General features: G+C 43.4%; 1 protein-coding gene across 2 annotated transcripts in view; it reads left to right on the top strand.

Moving 5' to 3' along the window:
* The window catches only part of RAB11B (RAB11B, member RAS oncogene family), a 246,995-nt gene extending 225,172 nt beyond the window's left edge, over nucleotides 1-21,823 (top strand). For both annotated transcript variants that reach the window (XM_069649696.1, XM_069649695.1), the window contains one exon: nucleotides 21,189-21,823. In XM_069649696.1, coding sequence (XP_069505797.1) covers nucleotides 21,189-21,334 — 146 coding nt within the window. In that variant the 3' untranslated portion in view covers nucleotides 21,335-21,823. The remainder of the gene's footprint in view (nucleotides 1-21,188) is intronic.
* Nucleotides 21,824-26,275: the final 4,452 nt, after the last annotated feature.

The raw sequence follows: 26,275 nt of genomic DNA, 5'->3' as shown, positions 1-26,275 counted from the left end.
CTGCCTAAACTCTTCACTGGCTCCTGGTCGCTGCAAGGATCCAATTTAAATCCCTCTGCATCATCCATAAGGCTGTCTGGGGCCGGTGTCCACGCTATTTTCAACTTGCTCATACTAAATGCGCTCCCTCATGACCTCTACAGTCCTCTGGTACCAACTCTGTGTCCAAGCGTTTCGCTAAACGGTGGGCCGGTGGCCGATCTTTCCTCCGCTCGCTCCCTCTTCTGGAACAGCCTCCGCCTTACTCTTCATCTTGAGCTGGATCTCCTGAAATTCCGGAAGCTCCTCAAGACTTTATTTGTCACCTTCTTCCCTTCTTCCCTCCTTTGCTAATTCCACAGTTGCTGAGATTGGTGACCAGGGCCCTTATGTGTCCTTCGGGCCCTGGCCTCCCTCGCCCAATCGCTTCCACCCACCCACAGCACTTGCCTTGGCACCCACTGGCCTATGCCACTGGAGGCCTGCACTTACATACTTATGGCAGCTGAACACTCCCTAGCACTTACTACACTGGGCACTTGCATCTGCTGCTCACCCATGGGCACACTAGCACTTCACTCTCTTCCCCTCACCTCTACTCTCTCTGCACTTGCACACTCTAAATGCTCACAAGGCTTAGTAGGTTCGTCTCCTCCCTGTTGCCATGTGGATGCTTTGAAATACAATTTACTTGTTGTATAAGCGCCCATCAAATGCACGGAAATATATAAGGATCCATGGTTAGTCTTTGGACTGCAACCTACTTAAACCCAACCTCTTGTCTACTGTACTGTACTGAAGAAAAACAGGCATTAACCATGAAGAGATATAGCTAGTAGGCCACCTTCAGGCAACAGCCTGAATATTATTGGGGAGCTATGATTTTATTTGTGTAGTTTTATAAGGCATGAGCCATCCCCCAAGTGAGTGTTCGCATTTCAAAACAGTCACAATAGCAGTATGACATGTATTGGGACTACTATCTAATACAAGGGCTTCAGTCGTTTCATGTATTTTTTTTGTTTTGTTATATGCACATTACAGAATGATGGTACACAAACTGCTAAGCAATTAATGGCATTGTAATGTGTGTTGCAACTGTATTAGCCTTCATTAGCCTTCATTAGCCTTCACTGACTACTGAACGGGGGTTTCAGTTGCATTCAACATCCGTAGTTCTCCCCATACCAACACTCTACCTCGGACTATCACATGGAGCCACAAGGCATGTTCACGCACCAGGGTACCTAATTGCTACAGTACCCTGAATGTGGTGCGTTAATCTGTACTCTAGTAGGACGGTCAACCATATGCGATAGGCCCAAAAACTGTTCAATTGAAACAATCCATGGGATCAATGAGGATTGCACGGTTTGCAAGAAAAACAATTCTGTGCAGTAAGGCCGCAGGAATCAGCCAGTTCGGTAGGACTGAAACTGAAAGCTTTCTCAACACGCCCATTTCAGGTTACAGTTTTATAGCTGAAATCCACAAAAATCTACATATGCAAAATGTCACAGGTTAACTCCACATTTCCTATTGGCTAGACCATGTAAAAATAATCTGAACATACCCTGTAGTTCATCACCCTATTGATTGATAGCCTATCTGTGACGACATGAATACAGCCCCCTGCAAATGGCCTAATTGTACAGTGAGCAGAAAATACTTTTTTCTGATTGACCCATTACATTCAGATAACTTGTAGCGTTAATGGACTTTTCTTATACATCAAAACAACTTTGGCTAGCTTGTTATGTGCACCCGCCGGGAAGACCCAGTCATGGAGCAAATGTGCACAATGCTACTTTCTCATGGGACCAGACAACTTGACCACCCAGAAGGGCTCTGACCTTGCAGCTGCACACTTGGCAGCACCTCTTGCATCTCCGATCTTGAAACGTTGTTTTCCTAGCACATATCCTTCTCCCTCTCCTGAGAAGCTGGTAGATTTATAAAAAAAATGCAGCTGAGGCACTGCTCTTGGAGACTAATTTCTCCGATTTGTTTGCTTTCAGTCCGACGCCTGCAGTTCCATTGGTCTTGTCTCTTTGTGATGGGGCAAGTAAAATCACACCTTGATTCGACATTCTGGCAATATCTCAACACGGCCTCATTACGACCCTGAAGGTCCGGAAAGAACAGTGGTGGTAAATCCGCCACCACCGTTCTTTCCGGACCGGCTGATAGTCCTGCAGGTGGGAGGTAGCACTCCCGCCAGGTCTGACCTAGCGGGTTTAACACCACCCGCCTGCAAGCGGACATGGAAACACTGGTTTTTCCATGGTCTCCATCCCCATGGAGACCTATGCGATTCCATGGGAATGGGGATTTACCGATTTCCGCCTCCGGAATTACCGGGTCACCGGGGTTGTAATGCCCCGATGATTCCGGCAATCACGGAGGCGGAATGGTAATACGAGTCCGCCGGTAACCTCCCGGAATTTCGGGCGCGGTTATTGCCGGACTCGTAATGAGTCCCCATGTCTTGTTCTCACCAGATCTGCCCTTCACAACTGCTGCACTAATCCAATCGTCAAGAACAAAACTGATCTAATGAATTTCACTCCCAGCTCCCGTGGACTGCTCGGCCTGCGCAGCTCTTCCCACTTCCTCCAAGGACCTTGGTTATCTGAAACCTTGCCGGGGGAAAGCAAGAATACAATCTAATTAACAAGCGGGACAGAAGCCCATTGATGCACCCACTGCTCCTTTACTGACAGGGCTGCAAAGCCTGGGCCTAAGTAAAAATGGCAGGACTTTGGCTAAAGTGGCAGATAGTCCTTATGCTACCAAAAATCATAATCTACCTTGCCTGCTATTTGCACTGTGTGTGCACTTCAGCCACCCCTTCACTGACTACAAAAGCTTTCCTCCTTACAAAAACACCATGTTAGGAGTTCTCCTAAATAAAAACAAAACAACTTAAATCACTAATTTGAATAGATTGTGTCCTCCCATGCATTCCTCATCTTAATGGTATCTCCATATCCAGCTTCAGCTGCTTTGGAAAGTTTTTCCAGTAAGGTTCGCTGCGCATCAATGCCTGTCGATGTAATGTCCCTCGAGGGTCTCTGTCTCAGTGTCGACGTCATTGATGGTATATAGCGCGTGTAGCGACTGTTGGCTTCAGTTCTGTTTTTCCGCAAAAGCAACTTCAGTTCCTTGACAAGAAACCTTTTGCATAAAGTATGGCATCGTCGTCTGTATCATTGACCCCGAGATCCGGATCCAAAAAATGCCACAACTGTGTGGTGAAAAAATGTCCCTTGCGGACCCCTATCAGGTGCATCTGTGGTGCTTAGGATCCACTCATTTAAAATCAGTGTGGATCCTGCCTATCGATGACCCCGATCTTCCAAGTCAAGAGACGACTCTCGTTGTTGGAAGAAAGCTAAAAGGTCCCTATCACGCAGTGGCTCACACTATTCGTCAGCGGTCGAAAAGGTGCCATCTTCGTCGAGTTCCTCACCGTAACAGGTTTCTTACCCGACCAAATCAGCCTCACCGGCTGAGTGGGAGAGGTTCAGACTTAAAATGCTCAACGTATTCGAGAATGCGGCCTCGACCCCCTTGAAGAGTCGTGACCATGTTGACAAACACAACAAAAAGAAGGCTAAGGACAAAATCTGTGTGCCCTTGGGCCTGGGTGTCCAGGAGAAAACGCCTCTGGAATCCTTGGAGATTCCCTCGAGTAGAGAAAAGACTCCTTCAAAGACAGTCATCGGCACCAAAAGACTCCACATCAGTCTCTAAAAAATACTCTACTCCACTGCCGTCGAAGCCCTCAACGTCGTCAAAGACTTTGGTGCCATTGTCGACACAAATGTCAAAACCAAGGATGTTGATAACTTTCACCCCACTGCCTCTTTCCTCAATTTATGAGGATGAGTCCTCTTCAGATGAATCGCGTCCTTTGGGTTACAGTATGGGCCACAAGGTGTTCCAGAGGCCTTAATTTCAGAGGGCCCAAGAATGAACAAACCTACATGAAACCCTGCAAACTGCAAGTGGGTTAGACACCTTCCCTGAAATAGTTTGGCAGACAAGATCCCTCGGACCATGCCAATGGATCATACAGGCAACTGATGTCTAGGGTGATGGAATATCTGGGATGGAGTAGGTCTTTGAGCAGGATGACCTGGCTGATATTTTAGATCGGCGACCCCAGGAGGACCCTTTTCTTCTTTTCCTTTTAGCCCTACAAAGGCGAGTTAATGCCAACTAGGAGATGCTGGGATTAGTTCCTGCAGTGAACAAAAAACGGACACACAAGTACAGAGCGTTGAGTAGTGACCTCTATAATCTGACCAAGCATCCAACTCCTGAAAGTTTGGTTTTTCGGGCTACCACTTCTACATCTAACTAAATATATTTTTATATTGCGCACATTCACCCAAAAAAGGCCTCAAGGTGCTCACAGGAACAAACAGGAACAAAATAAATAGACTCAGTGAGGGGGAAACGAGGGTCATTTAAAAAAGATCACTAGCAGAGTCCTTAGGAAAACGAGGTGGGTCATCATATACCAATCAGTGACTTTAGGCATCAAAAAGAAACGTCTTAAAACGTTTCCAAAACTGTTGTAGTGTGGTACATTGTTTAAGATAAAGTGGAATCATGTTCCAACTTTTTGGAGCCCAAACAGCAAAACTTGCTTCACCGATTTTCTTCAAGGTGGTGCGTGGCTTAACCAGAAGCTTAAAACTATTGGAGCGAAATGCGTGCTTTGGTGTCGCCGCGTGGATCCTAGATTTCAAGTATTCTGGGGCTTTACCTGAAAGACATTTAAAGACTATTATTAGCCCTTTGAAATTCAGCTGTTGCTCAATGGAAAGCCAGTGTAGTTTTTTCGGTGTTCAGTGATGAGATTGACAGGTCAGTCCATAGACAGCCTGAACAGCTCCATTTTGTATGGTTTGGAGACTTATGATATTCCCTTTTGAGGTACCTATCAGGAGGCTATTACAGTAGTCTAATTTAGTGTTGACTATTGCCGCTGCAATAGACCCTCGATTGGCTTCTGATAGTGACGTATTTGCTATAAAAGATGAGTAAAAAAGCTACATGACGATTTAAGGTAGGACACGTTTCTGAAATGTAAGATGGGCATCGAAGAACACTCCCAGAGTTTTCACATAATCAGATACAGGAATTTTATTGCCACCTATTACAAAAGCCTTGTAGCATGGGTCCAGTTTTTTTTTTATCCTATTAGGTGTGCTGATGACCAGCAACTCTGTTTTTTTGTCATTTAAGGGCGAGTGAGTTAAGGGCCATCCACTTCTGGATTGCCTCATGAATCTGGTTTATGACAGCTCAGTCATCTTTATAGACCCCAGATAGTTTAATAACTATCTGGGTGTCATCAGCTTAATTGGCAAATTGTATGCCCATAGATTTTAACAGATCGCATAAACATTTAATATAAATGTTGAAAAGTAGGGGAGATGGGCATGATCCCTGAGGGATACCACAAGTAACAGGATCTTTCAGTGACCTAGAGGATCCTTTAGCAACACAGGCATTTCTGGGGCCAAGAAAGGATTTAAGCCATTGAACTGCCACTGGGGAGCAAAGGCCAATTTTCTCAAGTCTCTCTGCTAAAAGATTGTGATCGACCAAGTCAAACCCAGAGGAAAGGTCCAACGGGAGAAGAGCAGAGTTACCTTCCTCAATCATTTCAGTTATGCTAGCCTTCAGATTTAAAAGGGCTGTCTCAGTTCCATCATTAGGTCTGAAGCCGGACTGCTCTGTAGCCAAAATATTGTTAGTTTCAACAATATTTTGTAGTTGTATATAGGCTATCTTGTCCAGTAGTTTAAGTATAAACGGGACGTTTGTGATAGGACGAAAATTCTCAGGCACCAGTGGGTCAAGATTATCTTTCTTTAACAATGGAGTGATCCATGCCTCCTTTATGCTGATGGGGACAGTATCATCGTCGAATGAATGATTAGTAAGTTTTGTAACCCACGGTGTAAGAGTGTTGGAAAAATCTTAGTGTAGTGGGGAAAATATCCCCCTTACATGAGGTGGGTTTAACTCCTTCGATGATCGCCAGGACCTGTTCTTCTGTCATTCTAGAGAATGAGAATGGTTTTATCACTTGATCTGGTAGTTCCAGAGATGGAGATACTAGGTCCTCAGTCATACATCCAAACAAAATGCATAGCCTACTATCCCCCCGACAGATGGCGAGCGTTATGACACTTTGGCTATAAAGGTTTTTCTCTGCAGGGAGTATGGCCCTTAAATCGACAAATGGCACATGAGCCCTGGTAAAATTCACTTTCACCCTATGAGATTGCATAGCGATGGCGGCTGAACAAATCCCTGAAGGCAAATAACGAGGCGGTTTCCCAAACATTGTCAAGGATGGGAAAGATGCAATGTGCAAATCCCTTGACTCATGGCGGCTAGCACTGTAATGTGCAGATTTGCCTGGTTGCACATCTGGAGCAAAACCAGACTTTCTCAATGTAGACTTCTTAACATGCCCTTTGACGCACACATTTATTTGGCAGCAAGGCTGATGAGAGCCTGGAGAAGCTGCAGACCTCCAAAGCAGCAGCCAAATCCCTCTGCGCAGCAATCGGACAGCTGCAAATTCGCCCCACTGGTACAGCTTGGAGGGGCAGGTCCTTTTGCTATTACTCCTCAGTCTGAAGAAGGAGAGGACTGTCGAATCGGAGGTCAGAGAAGATTCCCCCGTGGTGGATGGGGAACCAGTGGCAAGACTGCCCAGTCAGGGGCTACTTTACCATCAACCTTCTCAAAGCCTCTCTGAGGCCTTGTTCCACAAGACCCTGTGGGTGGCAGACTCTCGCATCTGAAAGAGTAGTTGGGTATTTCTTCAGAGGCATGGACATTGGGAATCGCCCAGTTACTGCCTTCCCTTTATAAAAAAAAAAAAAAGCCCCAGGATCGTCCATTGGGTGAACAGCTCTTTCAAAGTTCCAGAACTACTCCTTATGCAGGAAATCTTGACCCTGCTAGAAAAAGGTGCAATAGAACTGGTACTTGTAGCGGAGAGGGACATGGGTTGGTACTCCCCTTACTTTATAATCCCCAAGAAGTATGGAAAATTGAGATCCATCTGGGACTAAGACTTGAACAAGTTCAAAATGGTTACCATTTCTCAGATCCTTAAGGCCCTACAGCTTCAGGACTGAATGATATCATTGGACCTTCAGGATGCTTACTTTCATGTGCCAATCCATCACAAGCACAGAAGGTACCTGAGGTTCGCCGTTGGCAGTGCTCATTATCTGTTTCGAGTTCTGCCATTTGGGTTGACCTTTGCCCCCAGGGTTTTCACTACGTTGGTGGCAGCTGGTCTCGGGAGAGGGGGATTCATGTCTACCCCTACCAGGACGATTGGATGATCAGGGCCCATTCTCCTGAACAGGCCCTGGAACATCTCGGCTCTACTTGTCATTCCCTCCACAGATTGGGCTTCTCCCTCAACTTCAAGAAGTCCCATATGATCCCATTTCAAAGGCTCCAATTCATCGGGCTGTCCTAGTCTCATCCTTCCGAAAAGCCTAGCCACCTGAGGTAAGGGCTCAAGACATTCTGCGGATGGTCACCAAATTCCAGAGTGCCCGGCCTCATGGCATCCTGCATTTTCCTGTTGCCAGAGGCTCGCCTGAGAATAAGATCTCTCCAATGGGCTCTCAGGACTCTATGGTCCCAGTTCTCAGGCAGGTTGTCAGACCTTCAGGTTCCAAGCAGAGTAGCACAAGACCTTCTGTGTTGGACCTACCAGGAAAGCATTCTGAAGGGAGAACTTTTTTGGCAACCATGGCCTGAGATAATTGTAGTGGCGGACGCTTGACTCACTGGGTGGGGCGCCCACACCACCGATATGACAATCGGCAGTCGTTGATCTCTGTCGGAGTCCAAACTACACATCAACCTTTTGGAGCTGAGGGCAATCGGACTAGCGCTGAAGGCCTTCCTGCCCTCTGTACGGGGAAAGAACATCCTGATAATGACGGACAACACGGTGGCCATGTACTACCTCAACAGGAGAGGAGGTTTTGGGTCACTACCTCTGTGCAGAAAGGCTGTTCAGCTCTAGTTCTGGGCAATTCAAGGAGTCTCCTTATCGGCAGTTCACCTAGCCGGAGAGAACATGGCGGCAAACTCTCCGAGTAGGCAGAGCAGTCTCCTACGAGAAGGAACTAGTTCAGGTGGTCCTTCAAGAGATCTTTACCCTTTGGGGAACCCCTCAAGTGAAACCGTTTGCAACAAATGTCAGCCGGAAGTGTGAACTGTACTGCTCCAGGGAATTTCCCCAAAGTGGAGCTCTAGGTGACGCATTCATGGTGGACTGGGAGTTTCCACTACTGTACGAGATTCCTCCAGTCCCCGTCATTCCTCAAGTCATCAGGATGTCATGAAAGTTTGGGAAATCCATGATCCTAATTGCTCCAGATTGGGCCAGGAGGACGTGGTACCCGGACTTTCCGGACATGTCCATCTGCCCTCCAATACGCCTGCCACAAAGGGAGGACCTTCTCTCGCGAGAGGAGTGTTGGGTTCTCTATCCAGAGATCAAGACACTCGGCCTTCACACATGATTTGAGAGGTTGAGATATAAGGACCTCCCAGACGATGTAATGGAGATTTTGCAACGCAATCCTTATACTGCTGCCGTTGGAACAAATTCTGCAGCTGCTGCAGGAATAAGAATGTGGTCCCTTTTACATGCAGTACACCTATGGTGTTTGTTTGTTGTTACACCTGGCTAATCTGGGGCTCCAGGTTGGCACAATCGAAAAAAGGATCTAGCAGTGTTATTTTTTTTTTTTTTAACCGCTCCTCTGTAGAGGTACCTTTCTTCAAGATTCCACTGCTTATACAATTCGTGAAAGGATTGACAAATGTTTTCCTTTGGTCCCGGTTTGGGTTCTCAACTTTGTTCTAAAATTCGTAATTTGTGCTTGCTTTTTAGCCTATTCGTTCCTGTCATTTAACATTGTTAAAAGATCATCCTTTTAGTGGCTCTTATATCAGCCCGTAGGGTGAGTGAACTTCAAGCATTGTCCTGCAAGCCTTCTTGCACATTCTTATTTATAGAGTGGTCCTCAAGGTGAAACCTACCTTTCTACCAAAAATGGTGTCTTGAGTTTCATTTTCTACCTTCTTTTTATTCTCCACCTCATCCTGGTAAAGTAGAGGAGAGGCTACACAGGCTTGACCCAAAACATGCACTTTGCTTATCCATTTCCAGGATGTCTAAATTAAGACAAGATGATTAACTTTTTGTTGGTTACACAGGCCATAAATTGGGTATGCCGGTCTCGAAACAAACCTTATCTAGGTGGATCATCCTAGGAATCTCTGAATGCTACAGATTAGCTGGGAAAGAGCCTCTTGAGTATCTCGGCGTACATTCGACCAGCGGCATGGCTACTTCCGAGTCCCAATTCAGGATATTTGTGCGGCAGCAACATGGTTGTCTGTCCACATATTAACCAAGCACTATAGTCTAGACTCTTCCTCGGGCTGGGAAGGTGTTTTAGAATGGCCGTGTTACATTCTGTACACACAGACCGATAAGGAGCTACTAAATTATTATTATTACATTGAAAATTCTGACTCCCTCCTCCGGAAATACGAACATTGTTGGAGTCGATCATAAGATGAGGAATACGTGGGAACACAATCCATTCGAAGAACAAGTTACTTACCCATGGTAACGTTCTTTCGACTGGATGTTCCTCGACCGTATTCCTAATCACCCCTCCCAGCCTGCCCTGCAGTACAATTTCCTTCTTATTGCAGTTTACGGTCTTTCAGGGTGAGTAACTGTCAGGCATAGGATAAACCAATAGAAGTAAAAATCGGAACTGAAGCCAACAGTGATTGCGCGCGTTCGCTATATACCATCGGTGACGTTGACACAGAGATGGAGGCACTCGAGGGGCATCGACATGCAGCGCCCCCTACTGGAAACCTTTCTTCTGGCTACAATGCCCTTAAAATGTCATGAGACTACATTTTAACTATGATGAATAGTATTGCTGCTGCTCCTCATTTCTGTGTATAATGCCCTCTACCGACTACAATTAATGCGTGTTCAGAAATCCTAAATCAAATGGAAAAATGAGGACACTAAATTGACCAGCTCTCCATCTTAATAAAATGTGCACAGCTTGAACCTCCTTCTGCGTTTGGGACATTGAACCTGTATGCCAACGACCCAAACGGCACTAACAACAAAAAGCAGCCCCAGCCATTACACTGGCCTGTCGCAAGAGCTCCCGCAATTTGTTGCAAAGTCCCATCACAGAGTATTCTGCAGTTGCATTATGTGGACGCCTCCGTCCAAGCATTGTTCAGCACAGGTTATCCATTCTAGTGGGCAAGCTTTGCGGTAGTGCAAATACAGTTAATTCTTGCTGTCAAGTTACATACAGCATAGTGGACACAACCCTTAATTGTCCAACTAATAAGTGAGATGTGAACATTTTAAAGCTCTCGGCTAGCAGAGCGGAGTAGACCAGGTGCAACCCATGTACAATACTCGTGACAATGGGAACTGTGTTGCTTGGTGGTAAAAGGGCAGGCACAACACCCCTTACTATAGATTACTGTGTATACCGTTTGAAAATTCTAGAAAGCATACCTTCATTGTATCCCCTTGACCCCATCCCCAGACCTGAGTGAAACATCTTTCTTTCCCAGACAATCATTGGTGGAGACATCCCTTCAGATAAGTGGTCTATCTGCCACTTTTGCTCCCTACAAAAAGTACAAATACTCCCAACAAAAAATAGGAAAAAGACATGTATAATCTTGCACCCCTGCTTTCACCCTCAGAGCTCCCTGGATCTGTTTGGACCAGGCACATTGTACCACTGGATGAAACTGCCATTTTAACTGCCTGCCTGCCTGATTGATTGATGGATATTTTATTTCTATCGTGCTCGTACACAAGTGTTTCTTTTAATGTGCAGAGAAATAAATCATACAAAAACATTTCAATTGTTCAGTTAAAACAGTTGCTTGCTAAAATACTCTCAGTAAAAATGTAAGTCCATTTCCCAATGCCTTTTTAAAAAATAAAAATAAAGTTGTACTCCCAACTTTTGACAATGGGCAGTAAAATACTCCCACTTCCAAATCTTATCTGGAGCACTGGGTGGAGCCCAAACCAAATGGGTTACGTTTTACAAGTAACTAACCGACTCGGCTCTAAGAGCTCCCATCAACTTACACTAAACAGACATGTCTCCGCACAGACAGCCCCCACACATCACTAACCAAAGCATGACTAAGCTCTCCTCTTAAACCCCATCTCACACTGCCACGTGAGTGGCTACCCAGACTCAAGTGCTGTAGTCTCTCAGATCTTGGTTTCTTCTTTATGGATAACATACTCCCAGGTTTTTCCACCAAATCCATAGAAGGCAAATTGGCACACGGGAACTGGGTCCGTCCGAGCTGCACCATCAACACTGAAGGTTTCGTATCGGACCACATCTCTACATTATCTCTCCTTGGCATCAGAGATGAGGCCCTCGCTTGGTTTGTTTCATACCTCGTCACCAGACACTTTCAGCCCCACTCACATCCCCCGTCCCCTTACTGTTGGGTTTCTCCAAGGGTCAGTCCTTGGTTCACTTCTCTTCACTCGCTATACTTCAGCTCTTGATGGGAGAAGTCATAAGAGGAGATCAGGGCACCAACTCTTCACTGACGACACTCTGATCTTCTCACACCTTATCTGACAAGCTGTTGTCAAAATGTCAAACTTTTTCATATATTGGATGGTGTCTCACTCCGTCATGCTGAAGTACTCTACTTCTCTTCCTCTCCTCCTCCTCCTCTCACTACCTTCCTTACTCTACTTGCACTCATAACCTTGGTGTCCTCTTCGACCCATCAAACAATTCTTCGCTCTTCATCTCCACATCTGCCACTGCAGCCAGACTGGACCTCGTCAATATCAGAAAGGTCTGGCATTTTCGTCCTTTCAATACTGCTAAACGGCTGTCTCCTCATTAGTCCTTTCTAGATCTCACACTTCTGTGCCAGCCTCCTCTACGGCCTCCCCAACTATGCTTTTTTCACCTCTGGACAAAGGCCGCCACTTCGCAGTCCACACACCTTTCAATCTTTCACGCTTTCTACCTTCTCTGCCTGTCCCCAGTCTCATCTGCTCATCTCACTCCCTACTGCGAATAATCATACTGATCCCTCACTAAACCCCCCCCCTCCCCCAGCCTACCTAATCTCCTCTGAGTTGGCCGGGGGAAGGCAGGCACTTCCTGATCTCAACCCTACGCGTGGTATACTATGGGAGGATCACCTGGGAGGAGGCAGGGCCCAGGGTGGTGAGATTACGTTGTATGAGCCACAGTATTTTTTCTCTGACAGGAAGATTCTTACCACGGTACCTATGGCTCTCAACCTCATATGAGATCTAAGGTTGTGAACCCTAAGGTTAGAAAAGAAAAAAATTGGAACAAACTATACCGACGGAGATTCTGTCCTAGACTAAACGCCCTCCTCAAACTAGGGATGTAACGGTATAATGGTATACCGTTAAAGATACCGTGAACCACCTAATTGAACAATAATAACCGTCACATTGTTTATACCGTTATACCGTTCATACCGTAAAGTGTGCTTTTCAATCTGATTTGGAAAGGCTGCAGTAAGCAAGTGCTGCGCAGTCTTGTTCTTGCACTGTTGGATGTGCCGTCTGCCAAGTAGTTTCAGTTGGAGCAGTTTTTAATGCCATTCCATAAACCACACGTGCCTGACACAAAATCAATATGTTAGCAATAGGAAGAATACAGTGCCAAGAAAGAAAAGGGTTTACTTTGGGTTGGCGGCTTTGGGGTTTATATATTTATAATGGATAATGTTCTCTAAACATATGGCAATGGGGGATTTCCCTGGTTCTATCATTGAATTTACATATAATAAGTCACACTGCGAAATTCACTCATCTCTGTGGGTATTCCCTGCTGCCATACCAAAGGGTAACATGTCCGTGAGTACTGAACATCTTTTGGCCCGCAAGTAAACTAAAGGCTGTAACGTAAAGAGTGTGTGTGTGTGTCTGTGTGTGTCTGTGTGTGTATATGCGCACATGCGTATACTACCATCAGCCTCCATTGATCGGTGGCATGCAGGATATCAAGATGGCAACATGTTCATCTTCACCAGTAGCCAGTGGGGGAGCATAAAGCCTAAATGACCACTTAAGAAAAGCTATTCAGTTTGCTTTGCCAGTTGCAGCAGGGATCCCCCCCCCCGCCCCCCCCCCTCCTCTCCACACGTGTGTTTGTGTTTGGTGGAAGCAAGGCATTTCAGTGGAAAGTATGTTGAAAAGCCCAATTCTGGCCTTGGGTGCCTGGTTTTGTTTGTGATGATAAATCTGTCAATTTATGACCTTTTAGAAAATATTTGTTAAGATTAGTTAACTCCACCTGCTATACCGCGATAACCATGATATACCGTCATTTGGCAAGAAGGTTATCGTACCGTCATAAAACTAATACCGTGACACCCCTACCTCAAACCCAAGGGTTTAATGTAAAAGATTATGGAAATGTCTTCACTAAACCATCCTCCTCTATAATAGCTAAATCTCATAGCCCTTCTGTTAGAAGCATTTAAGAGAATTAAATCTACCCTTATAAATAATGTAGCTATTGAAAAACATAACTTTTGTGAAAGAAACTACAAGTCCCCGAATCCTAGAGTTGCTGAGACGAGGAAGAGGGCTGAAGAGGCATGTGTATGTAGTAGTCGGGCAATTCAGCCTAGTGCCCTCAAAATCTGGAATTCCCTACCTCTGTGCGTAGTGCCACGTCATCCACCTGTGATGTGCGGTTAATTGTTAGTGGTAGTACACATTTTATTTTTGCCGGATTTGCCACAGCGGTCCATACCAACTTAAGGGGGTGAAATGCATTTTAAAGCTTACATTTCAGAACAATTGTAGAGTCATTGGCTTTTTTAAACTGGTTTCAGCAATATGTATCCGACCCTTGAATGCTGGTTGTGCCCACAGTAAATCATGAGGCTAGGCTCAACTGTATGTACAAATGCCACTGTGGAACACATTTGCATGCTGCTTGTTGCTCAGTTTTACTCCATGTGACTTTGCCAGGCCAGGTTCTCCTCCCATGTGGTTCCCTATGTAACATGCAGGTATGCAGTCCCGTACCCAGTTTGCGTTCACTAGGTAGTGTGGTCCTGTAAACTGATCCATGTCATGTTACTGACTGATAACAGACTGCCTGACAGTTGCAACTGCTTCAAAATGGGAGGGCACTGTCACCCGTTATGGGCTGTCTGCCACTGCCTTGCACATTCACGAAAGCCCTTTTGGTTTTTTCCTGGCAAAGCTCACTTACCTTTTCTCTCAAATGTATTCCGGAATCCCATGGTACAGTTGTGAAATGCATGTGCTAGTGTAGTCTGATGGTTCTCAATGTGTATGACCTGTTAAGTGCTCATGCTACAGATAATTACAATCAAGATTCACATATGTGCAACACTTCAGCATCTTCCTGACCTTTACTTAACATGTTAATAAAAAAAAGAAAATTCATAAATGCCACAGTGGGTATGTTGTGCAAACTGTCCTGGTTGTTACCTGGTTTATTGTGTTATTTTCTTTAAAATGTCTTAGCATAGACCTAGTGGATGAAGGTACCACAGTAGTGTGCAGGCAGTTTTTCATCCACAGACAGTAACTGTAACATTCACTGTCTTTTTCCTAATTGTATTAATGCTCGATTGGTAAAAACTGTATCCCACACCTATACACAGCTACATAAATGGATTGTTTATTCATCACATTTTGTTAGAGAATTTTAAAGATGGGCAAAAGGCATTGCCCATATCCAACAGGTTCGTAGTGATCGGAGCATCCATCCAGGAAGCTGGTACAATTTATCAATCGAATTGGTAAAGGATGCACTTAATTTTATGGTAACTACAGTGTCTACTTAAAAACAATACTTATCCATGATTGCTATGAATTATGCAACCTGGCTGAGGTAAACTTCATTTAGAAACATGTACCTAATGATTCTGTAGCATGTCCATAGGCTCGAGCATGATCTGATAGTGATGGGATGTGATATTTAATGCATAGTCTTTAAAATACAAAACAATAAAATGTTACCTGTACATCCTGGAAGAGTAGTATTAGCTATGCACAAAATAGGTTCTTGATATTTGCCAATTATCAGAATTATTTTCTGGGTGTCTCAGGGAAAAGTTGTGCTAGACATTTTTGATTATACCAATCCTGTAATATTTATAAACTGTTGCCGATTGAGCAACCTGGCTTCCATAAGGGACAATCTGCAATTGATAATTGTACTGTATTATATTTACTAGCACACAGAAAAGGAATATTGTGCTATTTATTGAGTGTTCTACTGTAGTTGACCTAGTTTTTTTTAAAGTTTATTAGCAGTCCTACCCTTCTCAAAAAACTAGTAGACAAATCCTAAATTAGAATATTGAATCCGGAGGGATGTGGAAACTATTCCTATGTTCAGAATAAATGTAAAATACTCCTGCATCAGAGTAATAGCAAAGAGAGACTATGGCTGGATATTCTTAAGGAATGGAATTTGACCCTATTAAATGGACTTACAAGGGGGGGACATACCAGGCAAAGAAACTTGGGCAGCAGGAAAAAAGCGCTTAGTTCTTGACTACATGGCTGTCTGAGTGTTTGCTGGCCTATGTTACGCATCTAAGTGTTATGTTGAATAACCATAGCGACCATGGCACCCTAACATTGGGTGTGGATGGAGGTGGGGTAGTGGCTGAGGGGGGCATTTGTAGAGGGATAATACCAAATCATGCTGGTAATAAGATCAAGTGGACCCAGCGAAATATTGATTAGATGAACTCCATTGCCGTCCCCAATCATACTAACATTAAACAGTTAATGAGGGGAAAGAGCCCCGAGGAAATTGAATGTTAGATAACACATTTAACTCACTCACTTTTTAAGGGTAGCCCTGCCCGGGGCTGAGTTGGGAGAAGGGGGGAATATTAACCTTCAATGCAAATATAAGAGACCAGAAACGCATGATGCGACGAGGCCTAACAGCTATAAGAGTGCAAAAAACTGCCAAAATTGACGAGGGCTCGTTAAATTGAGATCATAGAGATAAAACGAAAATACCGTAGATGGTTAAGAATGTATCGTCAGGCATTAAAAAGAAAGAAATCAATGGCAGAAGTTTGCTGAAGCCTTATGTAGTAGGAATAGTCGTAGAATTTGGCATATGCTAGCCCAAGCGGGGGGAGAACAGAAGTTGAGGGTCCTCAATCCCATCTCCGGGGAAAATTGGGTTGACTATATTTCCAACAAATTCTATATAGATAATGCGATTAACACTAGCAGCCTGGCGGCGGTAAAGACCTGGCCTCTCCCTCTTGGCTATAAGATCATAAAACAGACCATTATGAAACTAAAAACGTCCAATGCCCCAGGCCCAAATGGCTTAGCTAATGCTGTATTGAAAAGCGACCCACATAATTGGGCACAGATATTGCTTACTCTCTACTCCAGAATATGTAGAACCTGTCAGATACCCTTCTCTTGGAAGAAATCTGTGTTAATTCCAGTATATAAAAAGGGGGAGCGAACAACTGCTGCTAACTATCGACAACTCTCCATGCTGGATATAACTAGCAAAATCTTTAACACGTTGCTACTCAAAGAAATGGAAACCAGAGTCACTGAAAAACATATTCTTAACTATGCTCAAACGGGCTTTAGGCCAGGGCCAAGCACTAGCCATAATATTAGGGTCCTTGACCAATTAATTAACAACACCATGAGTAGCAAGGAGGCCACATTGTACATTGCCTGTGTAGATTTCAGCAGCGCCTTAGACCTGGTGGGACGTGACATCCTGTGGTCTAAACTTAAGGCTATGGACTGCCCTAGGTGGATCCTAAACCTACTAATAGCCCTACATGGTAATACCAACACTAGCGTCTGACTTGGTGACCAGGGCGAGGTAACTGATGAAATCTACACCAATATGGGTGTAAAGCAGGGCTGCGTAACTGCGCCTATGCTCTACAACTTGTATATAGCTGACCTGTTGGCCTGTATGTCTGTAAAGTCAAACTGCCCTCCCAAGCTGGGAGAGCCTCCTATTTCAGGAATGCTTTATGCAGATTACTTGATCCTACGATGTCTGGCATAAAGAATATGCTGAATGAACTATTAGTTTATTCTACACAGCTAGGCCTCGTAATCAATTTGGAAAAAACTAAAATAATGACAATTGCACGAAAGGGACCCAGTCGAACTGGCATCGATACCAATGTGGGAACAATTGCGGTGGTGGAGCAATATCCCTATTTGGGACTCGACTTTAAGGCATTGTCAGACTACGAAGCCAATAATAAGATATAAAAAACGGAGAGCAAAATTGCTACCCCTCCAGGCCTGTAAATTTGCAAAGGGCTCAGCAGGTTTTAGCATGGCTGGAGTATTGAAATTGTACCAGCAATGCTTTATACCTGCAATTCTGTATGGCCTGGAGGCATTGTCTATGAAAGACTTAACATGGCTCAATACTCTGGAAGGCCACTATTGGCGTACTGTTTTGTCTGGGACCCTCCTGCTCGATCCAATACCTGGGCTTAGAATTGGGCCTTCTCTCACTCAGAGGGATGGCACTGCGTGTGCGAGGCTCCTTCTACTTGAAAGCACGAGCAGGCCCTAGCTGTAAATTGCTGATTGGCAGGTAACAACTATGATATAGGAAAACATCCACAGGGCCGTACCTATAAAGAGCTGAATGAATCATTATTTAGGGAGATTGACTGGGCCTCCGAAAAACGAAGACATTTGCCTTATATCCATAAAAAAAAAAGCATTTGAGGATAAATTGAATAAGTGGGATTGGTGTGCGAATTCAGACCACTTATCGAAGTTGAGTGGATATGAGGCAGTCTCGCATTTTATGCATAGATATTTAAAACCTCAGGCCTACTTACTCCTATGTCCGGCCCCTGAAGTAAGACAATTCTTACTGAGACTAAGAACTAACCAGCTACTGGTCCTTACCATCATTGGCCCTCGGCTGAAGATTCCACGGGAGGCCAGCCTTTGTCGATCTGCAAGGGTGCAGGAGTGTTTGAAACCACCCGACATGTACTATCACTCTGCCCTAAATTTGGAACCACATATATGAGCGCATATTAAAAATGGGTCCACAATTATGAGGCGATAAGAGGAAGACTTTTGGTATGTCTGTTTGAACACCGACTCACTAGGTCGGCAGCTAGTGCTCTTTCTGGTATGGTCAAAAACTACGCCCCTACTCCAGGCCTACACTTACTCATCCGTCTGACCCCATACTATAAGAATGAAGTGGATATCTACCCCCCTCTGGATGGAACATGGGTATGGGTCGTTTTGGCCAACTTTTATACCTCCGAAGAACATGAACTGTGCTATTTAAATTCGCAATTATTGTATAAATTAGCCAAATTTTAGACCACTTAAAGACATTCTTTTCTACTGTATATTGTATTCTATGCGTAATTCTTTATATTCTCTGTATATTTGTTTACATATATATTTATTATGTACTGGAGAAATGTATGAGTTGTGTGAAATCCTATTCTTGGGTTATATCACAAAGTATTTATATTATTAGAATATTAACCCAATTCCTCTGGCAAAACAAGCACCCCAGGGTGGCATTATTGGAGACCCTGATAGCACCAAAGTTGAAGGGGGGCCTTGACCTCCCAAACTTCGAAAAATACTATGCAGCTGACAATGGTTTACGAATGACTGGTCCAAGCCATGGACCAGGCAGTAGCAGGCCCCCAACCCCCTTGGGGGTGTAGTGGGGATGAACAAGCAGGATAGACCCAAGAACATAAGCCTGAGCTACATTCTCTCAGTAGTGTGCGGTTGTATGTACAGACTTATTAGCCAGGGCCAAATGTCCACAATCCCATCCCCATTCACCCCAATGTTTGGGAACCTGCAGATTTCTACGGGTAATGGGCAGCGATCCTTTGCGAAGTGGAGGACACCGGGTTGCATAAAGGTGGGGGACATGTTTGAGGGGGGCAAGATCAGAATGTTCGTGGACTGTAAAACACCTGGGCCTGTGGGGAAAGGATAGACTGGACTGCTACCAGTTGACATTGGCTGCAGCAACCAGAAAATAAGACAAGCAGGGACACTGGCTTTGACCCCATTCGAAAGATTCATAACATTGCATGCAGGAGACAAACACCTAATTTCAAGTCTATATTGGTTATTGCAGGGGAAAGGCCCTCCTCTGTAGGTGGCCCTACATGCTAAAATGGCAGACCACAATGGGGGAGGATATAACTGATGAGCATTGGGAAACACTCTAGGTGTAAATCCCTAAACTAACAAAATCTATTCAGATCAGGGAAGCATGGTATAAGGTGATAGTACAATGCACTATACCCCCGTGAGGTTACACTCCATATACCCAGGGATAGCTCAATAATGCTGGAGGGGATGCTCAGGGAGACTGGAGGCACATTTGTTGGGACTGTTCGACGTCACAAGGATTCTGGGGTGACATCAAAACTGGTCAAGGGCCCCAAAGATTTTTCCCCAAAAAATGGATGTGCGGCCGCTTCGACCCGGAATTACAAATCCCAACGCAAGGGGTAGATGATCCTACTTATAGCTGCGTGGGTAGTTATAGCGAGGAATTAGAAACTGAGTCTCTCAAGAACGTGGAGTGGCTACGTAAAGTATGGGGCATAGTAGCGATGGAATGGATCACATATGGGATACAAGGGGACAGAGACCAGTTCCGCCAAGACTGGGGAATGGTATTGGACTACCTGCGGGGAGATTACTCAATGCAGTGGTGCCCCCAAAACCTGAAGATTTTGGGCATAATGTAAAATTGCAAAGTTTATTGAAGTCACAAGAGATCGTACCATTAACGCTCCAAAATTCAGGTCTGGGGAGGGGCTCAGAGGGGGTGGGGGCGTGCGATTACGTACAGTTTGTATTGTTGAAAATGAAAATTAAAAGAATTAAAAAATATACTGGACAAAGAGTAGCATTTCAGTGATTTATGAATTCAGAAATACTAGGGACAGTAATTACTTAACTATCTCTCAGTAATTGTTTTAACGCTACTCTGATTTGTAAAGCTCACGCTAAAATTAACATGAGAAATGTAAATAACGCCGGTGTAAATACATTTCATCAGCAATATGACAGTCATTTCATTATATTGTTAAAACAAGCACAAAACTAAAAGGCAAACCTTGTTATTGCATGCCATGTCTTCGGATAACTATAATTAAACGTTTTGACTGTACTGAAACTAAAGTGTGGACAGATTTCTTCAATTACATTAATGGACTGTTATTCAAGAATTAAGGTTGGACCTGCAAAAAGAATTATAGTGTACAAAGGTATTTTGGGAGTTGATCAGGAACTGATATTTAGTTAAAATGGCTACATTTTTCATTTAGTACCAAATGAATTATTAACCATGAAGGCAAAAACCTAATCTTTGATGAGCTGTAAGGAGGGCCTTGAACATATACAAAAATATGAAATACCTAATAGAAAAGTGGACTCTAGTATGAGTTTTCAAGCAATTATAAATAGTAGTCTATATCAAAATGTGTCTTACAATCAACAAATCAGGATGAGAGATGACGATGGAGGGAATTATTTGATCAAGATGTACAAACTTTTTAAAATTTTAATTCATACCCTAGTATGAACCCATTAGAATTGATAGTAGGGGCATGGTAGAAGAAACCTAAAGAATGTGCACATACCTTGTGTTCCAATGGAGTTCAGGATGTTGTCCATGTTTTGTATAGGTACTTTTTTTTTTTTATCGTTGAAAAGAAAGATTTTATTGAAATAAATGCCACGCTACAAAATATGTACTGTTAAAATGCTTTGTCATAATAAATATTGACTAGCAGATGAAATGGTAATTTATGGAAAGGATTTAAGGTTTTCAATTAAATGCAAAACAATATGATCACAGTGATGTTAATTGTATATTTTATTTTTGATATATGGCTTTCTGTGAAATCTGCAATTAAATTGATAAAGTACTTTGAGATTTTCTTAAATTGTGTGTAAGGCATTTCTGAAATAAAAAAACATGCAAATTGCCAAATTAAAGTTTCTTTTTTTTTTTTATTCATAGAAATCTACCGCATAGTATCCCAGAAACAGATTGCAGACCGATCGGCGCATGATGAATCCCCAGGCAACAATGTAGTTGATATTAGTGTGCCTCCGACAACTGATGGACAGAAATCCAGCAAACTCCAGTGCTGCCAGAACCTGTGACCCATAATACACTACACACTGGGTGTCTGTGTGATCCTCCTTTTCTCCACATTTGCTTCAGCTCAAACCATACGTTTGCTTCTTTCAAGTGCACCCTTTAATGCAGTGACTCCTCTCTCACCTGCCATGCAGCTCGCCGTTCATTTTGGGATTGTATCCTGTACATTGTAAAAGCTCCCTTTCTTTCAATGTGATGTATGGGCTTGAAATCTTAGCACTGACCTGATATATATGTTCGGGGGTTCTGACGGATCGAGGTGTTGAAACTGCTGCTGCTGGATATTATACTAATTTTCTCTTTCAAAAAGTGGTCCTTTCTGGAAGAGAAATGGTGATTATTCACTCATGAAACTCTGCGTTGTTTTTTTCTGATTGAGATTTTTACTTGATAATAATGTTTTAATTATCAGACTGCATAATGTTTTGTGTATAAAAATGTAGGGTAAATAAACAAGCTACTCTACCAAATTAAAGTTATGTATAACAAACCATTTCAGTAATGCCCCTCATTTTCAGTGAATACACATGATCCTGTGCGCTTAGCTTTGGACCGAAGGGCATTTGTCTGGCTCCTGTATTATGGTTCAACTGGGAAGATTTTGTGTCATTATTAATTGTAGCATGGAACACCAAAGTTGTATGCATTGCATTCATCCGATTGTTTATACTAATGCCTAGCTATCAACTATAGTATGAATTTCCTTAAATCTGTGTAGATTCTAATTGTGGTTTGACCTTAATGTTTATGTAATCTTGGACTTGCTCTTGAGTACATTGTGATTGTTTCTGTAAAGGAAGTGTGGCTGTTTTCATTTTAAATGCTTTTTAAAGCTTTTGAAATGCATTATTTTTTTTCTTTCCGATCCGTGTTTAAAAGGGAGGTTTCATACCTCCTGCCAACCAGTGTCAAGTGACAACGTGCTATTTATACAACTGTAAAGGACACTTAATTGTGTAAAATGTTACTAAACCGTACACATTTGAGATTATATTAATCGGATGAATGTCTTCCCCTTTTATTCTCGAAGACACCAATTTACTTTTCATTCTAAAACAATTTAAACAATGGAAACTAGGCAAATTTGCTGCAGATTGGAAGTTTGGAGAATTGACAAACTATACCCATTCAGGTAATTTGAAATTATTAAACGAGTGGTTTTTGTGCCCTCAAATACATGGAAATGTTATCTTTGGAGCCAGTAACTTTTGTTGCTAAATTAAACGTTGAGGCATTAGTTCCAGAATACATTTCTGGGCGATCAGACACTTTTTACCCAGAATGTAAGTCTCGAACATAGGAGATGTTCTCATGAGATGCATTCACTTTTATTCTTAGTTGTATGTGAAATACACTAGACCACTTAAAAAGCCAAAATATATTTTTCTGATTAACAATTATTTTGAAACTGACTGATCTAGCACTATAGAGTAACTTTGCAGCTATCTGATCACTTTTGATCAGCCAGTATAACAAGTGGGTTTCCCCATTCTGTAGGTGTATTGACTACATGCGAGAGCACATGCAAATTCTCAAAAAATACAACAGCCAATGTGATGCTAGAATGTGTTCCCCTAGTTGTCGATGTATTGTTTAGAATATAATGCAATGATGAATTCTGGGCAGAAAACGCCAATAATACAAAAACCCCCTCTCCTTAGTTTGTGCCATTATTTGCCCATGTTCAATAAACAGTAATGTGATCATTTACAGGTTACACAATAAATGTGACCGTGTATCACAATTTAGTACTTTTTGCCTATATTTTGATGTTGTGGAACTGCTATCCCCAAATACTTGTCTGTTTTATCTGGCGTTTTCACTAATGGCTTTTTACCCACATAGTTCACACGGTTGTTAAAATATCTTCTATATGACACAATCAGCCTTATGGATAGTTTAAATGTATATTTGCCCTGGAGATTGCAAAATAGTATACACTTTCAGAATAGATTTTACTTATAGTTCCCAGAATACTGCCAATGGGATAGCATATGGCTCTCTGCCTGTGACCCCAGTCTGCCTGAATATGATCATCTTTTTCATCTCACTGAAATCGCCCCTGTGTTGGTTTTCTAAATGAATTTTGAGAAACCATTAAAAAAATGAATTGGGTCCTTTTCAAGTAGTATGTTTGTATATGCATCAACCAGCACTGCGGATAGAAGTTTATTCTCATTGCTGGTTAAATCAATAGCTTCAGTGATCTCTAAAATGTGCCTCCTTAGTGCGGCTATAGAACACCCCACATTGTTTATGAACAAGAAATCACCTTATCCATGCTAATTACCAAAAATGACCAAACACTTTAGCTGTGCAAAAACACAGGACTTGGAAAGTGATTGGTATTTGTGTAAGGGTTAAGGGGAAACCCCCCATAATAATTGCCTCATTGCTTGTGAAGCATAAAGTACTATACTGACCGTAACACATTATTTTGTAACCAAACCCATCAGGACCAGATCATTAAACATTTTTCAAGGATTATTTACTATGGGTTTCCCCATATTGTTGTTATTTTAACATAGTTGTTCCAGCTCAGGTAGTGCACAGATGATTGAATCCCTGCCCAGTGGTTAATTTGAGCATGATCTGAGGTGTGCATTCTTTAGTATGACCATGTTTCATCATGTCACTCGAATTAGTTGTGGCTTCTTATGTCTCAATCCCCTTTCCTCTGTCCTTGTGGGAAGCTGTTCTTGGGGAAAGGGTTGGGACTAGAGCATAATACAAATCAGTATTCTAGATTAAAAAAAAAAAGGTAGCTTCGTCGGTGTGCCTGACCACATGCCCCATGGGATACTCCCTTGTGCATATTCTTGGTTCCAAGGGACAGTATTTTAATTGTGTGGCTAGGGCAGGATCTTTGGCTAAGTCATTGCATTTGTTTTCTGCTTGCGTTATCGCCCCAGGGTTCAGATGCTGCACTTTCTGTGACCAGGGCTTCCAGGGTAGCGAACACATGCTTGGAGTCTGCAATATTTGGCGATGCTGGAACATTTGTGGCCCAACTGTGCACCCTGTGACAACTTTTTCAGTTTGTGCTCTTTCCCATTATGATGCTGGCAGAATATAATCTGCTGACTCCTGCCAAAAGCACTTAAGAAGTTTGGTGACAAACAAGGGTGTATGTCTCAACTTTTTATTTAACTGGGCACCCCCTGCCTGTAAGGTTCTACACCCCTCCATGTACTGCTGATTGCAGAGGGTCAATTATGGCCTTAGATTAGGAGCAATTATGAAGGGACTTCCTCAGGTGTCTGGTTTATCTCCTGGACACCTTTAGCTTCCACTCCAGTATCAATATTCGGTGGGGGGTTGGGGGGGTTGGGGAGATGGGACTGAAAAGACCTGTACATAAACTACAATCTGACTACGGGCATGTTGACCTTGACATAGTACAATCCTTTTAACTGAGGAGCAAAAACTCCCCTTGGTGCTGAAGTTCAATCACTGTGCTTCAGAGAAGCCAGAAGTAGCTGGCCTCAATGGGTATTCATGCAGCACTGGATATAGTGGGTGCACCCATTGGGTTACAAGAAATAGTGCAGGGATAGCAGATGAGCTAGGATGGATAGGAATGAATAGTGAGAGGGGGAGATTAGGGTTGAGTGGCGGGATCAGCAAGATCTTCTTTGATGATGATAGCCTTTTTGTCCTTCCAGGGGTGTAAGATGGAGGGAGGAGACTTATTTGTGTTGGTAACCTATGCCAGAGACGGTGCAACGAATGAAAAGGCCCGTGTCTGGCTTTTTTCTCCCCTGGCAGTTTTGTTTTTTATCCTGAATATTATTTTACTTCTGGTGGTTTTTTGTTGTGACTGCTTTGTCGGTGTTGCGGATTGTCTCTTAAGTGTGTGCTTGAAGGAGTAGCCAGCGCAGTTCTGTGTGCGAGTTTCATGTGGTCAACCTTTTGTGTTGGATGGCTTTCAGAGGGGCAAAGGTGACATGTAGGACTCCTGCCAGTAGAGTATTGACACTATTAGGTAGCAGATGAGCCCGGCTTGGGCAATTGTTCTGAAACGTGGGCTGGGATGAAAGGCTTGACTTTGTGAAGAAGCGTAAGCTGGTACCATTGTATTGTTTGTTCATATAGCGCATATACACATGAAAGTGTTTCAAAGCGCTCAAGGAGGGTGAGAACAATGGGAAAAACAGTCGCTCAGAGTCCTCGAAATTCTGAGCCGATAATAGCCTATACAGGCAAAGTAAGTGTGTAAATACAACTAACAAATTGAGAGACCGCAAATGGGCATAACCGTGATTGTGCATTTTTAAGGGCAATTCTGGGGGAAGACAAGGGAGAACAACATACGATCATCAGGCATGGTGCATTTTGGGTTGTATATTTGCATAGTGGGTCACAGGGTCGGGGTGGTCCAAGTGTACCTGGTCGGTGGAGACTTGGGTAAGTGTAAAGCGAGCCATTCTCTAGTGTTACTCTAAGGGCTATGAAGGTGGAGTAGGGCCATGAGCCAAGTGTGAGAGGACTGGAGGGGGTGCCTGGGACTGGCGTTTAAAATAAAAACATATTTACTCAACGCCGAAAGGCTGGGGGTAAACTGAATATTCCACAGGAATCCAGTTTTCACACACGTAGGAGCTTGGAGGGAGCTCCACAATAAAGACATACAAGCATAAGCAATAAAATCTTTATGTGGGGCCACTACAACATTAAGGTTGTGACGACTATTGGAATTCGAGTGGGTTTTCCATGAATACAAATTCAGAAACGGTGCATTATGTGGTGGTAGGGGTCACTAATCAAGCCTTGTAAGGTTTGACCTAGTTTACCTGGGTAAGAAGCAGCTAATGCGGGGCACCACGCATCCAGGGCAGATCTGGCTAAGGTGGTAAAGAAGCTGAAATCGTTATGCTTGCCTAGAGAGCAATAGCAAAGGCCCTTGGCTCACTGGAAACGATGTATTCAGTATTTCTGCCACC

This window comes from Ambystoma mexicanum, chromosome 1p (assembly GCF_040938575.1).
Source record: "Ambystoma mexicanum isolate Mex_15411 chromosome 1p, UKY_AmexF1_1, whole genome shotgun sequence".
Lineage (NCBI taxonomy): Eukaryota > Metazoa > Chordata > Amphibia > Caudata > Ambystomatidae > Ambystoma > Ambystoma mexicanum.
The sequence above is the reverse complement of the archived record's forward strand: the minus strand, read 5'-3'. Positions and strand labels throughout refer to the sequence as shown.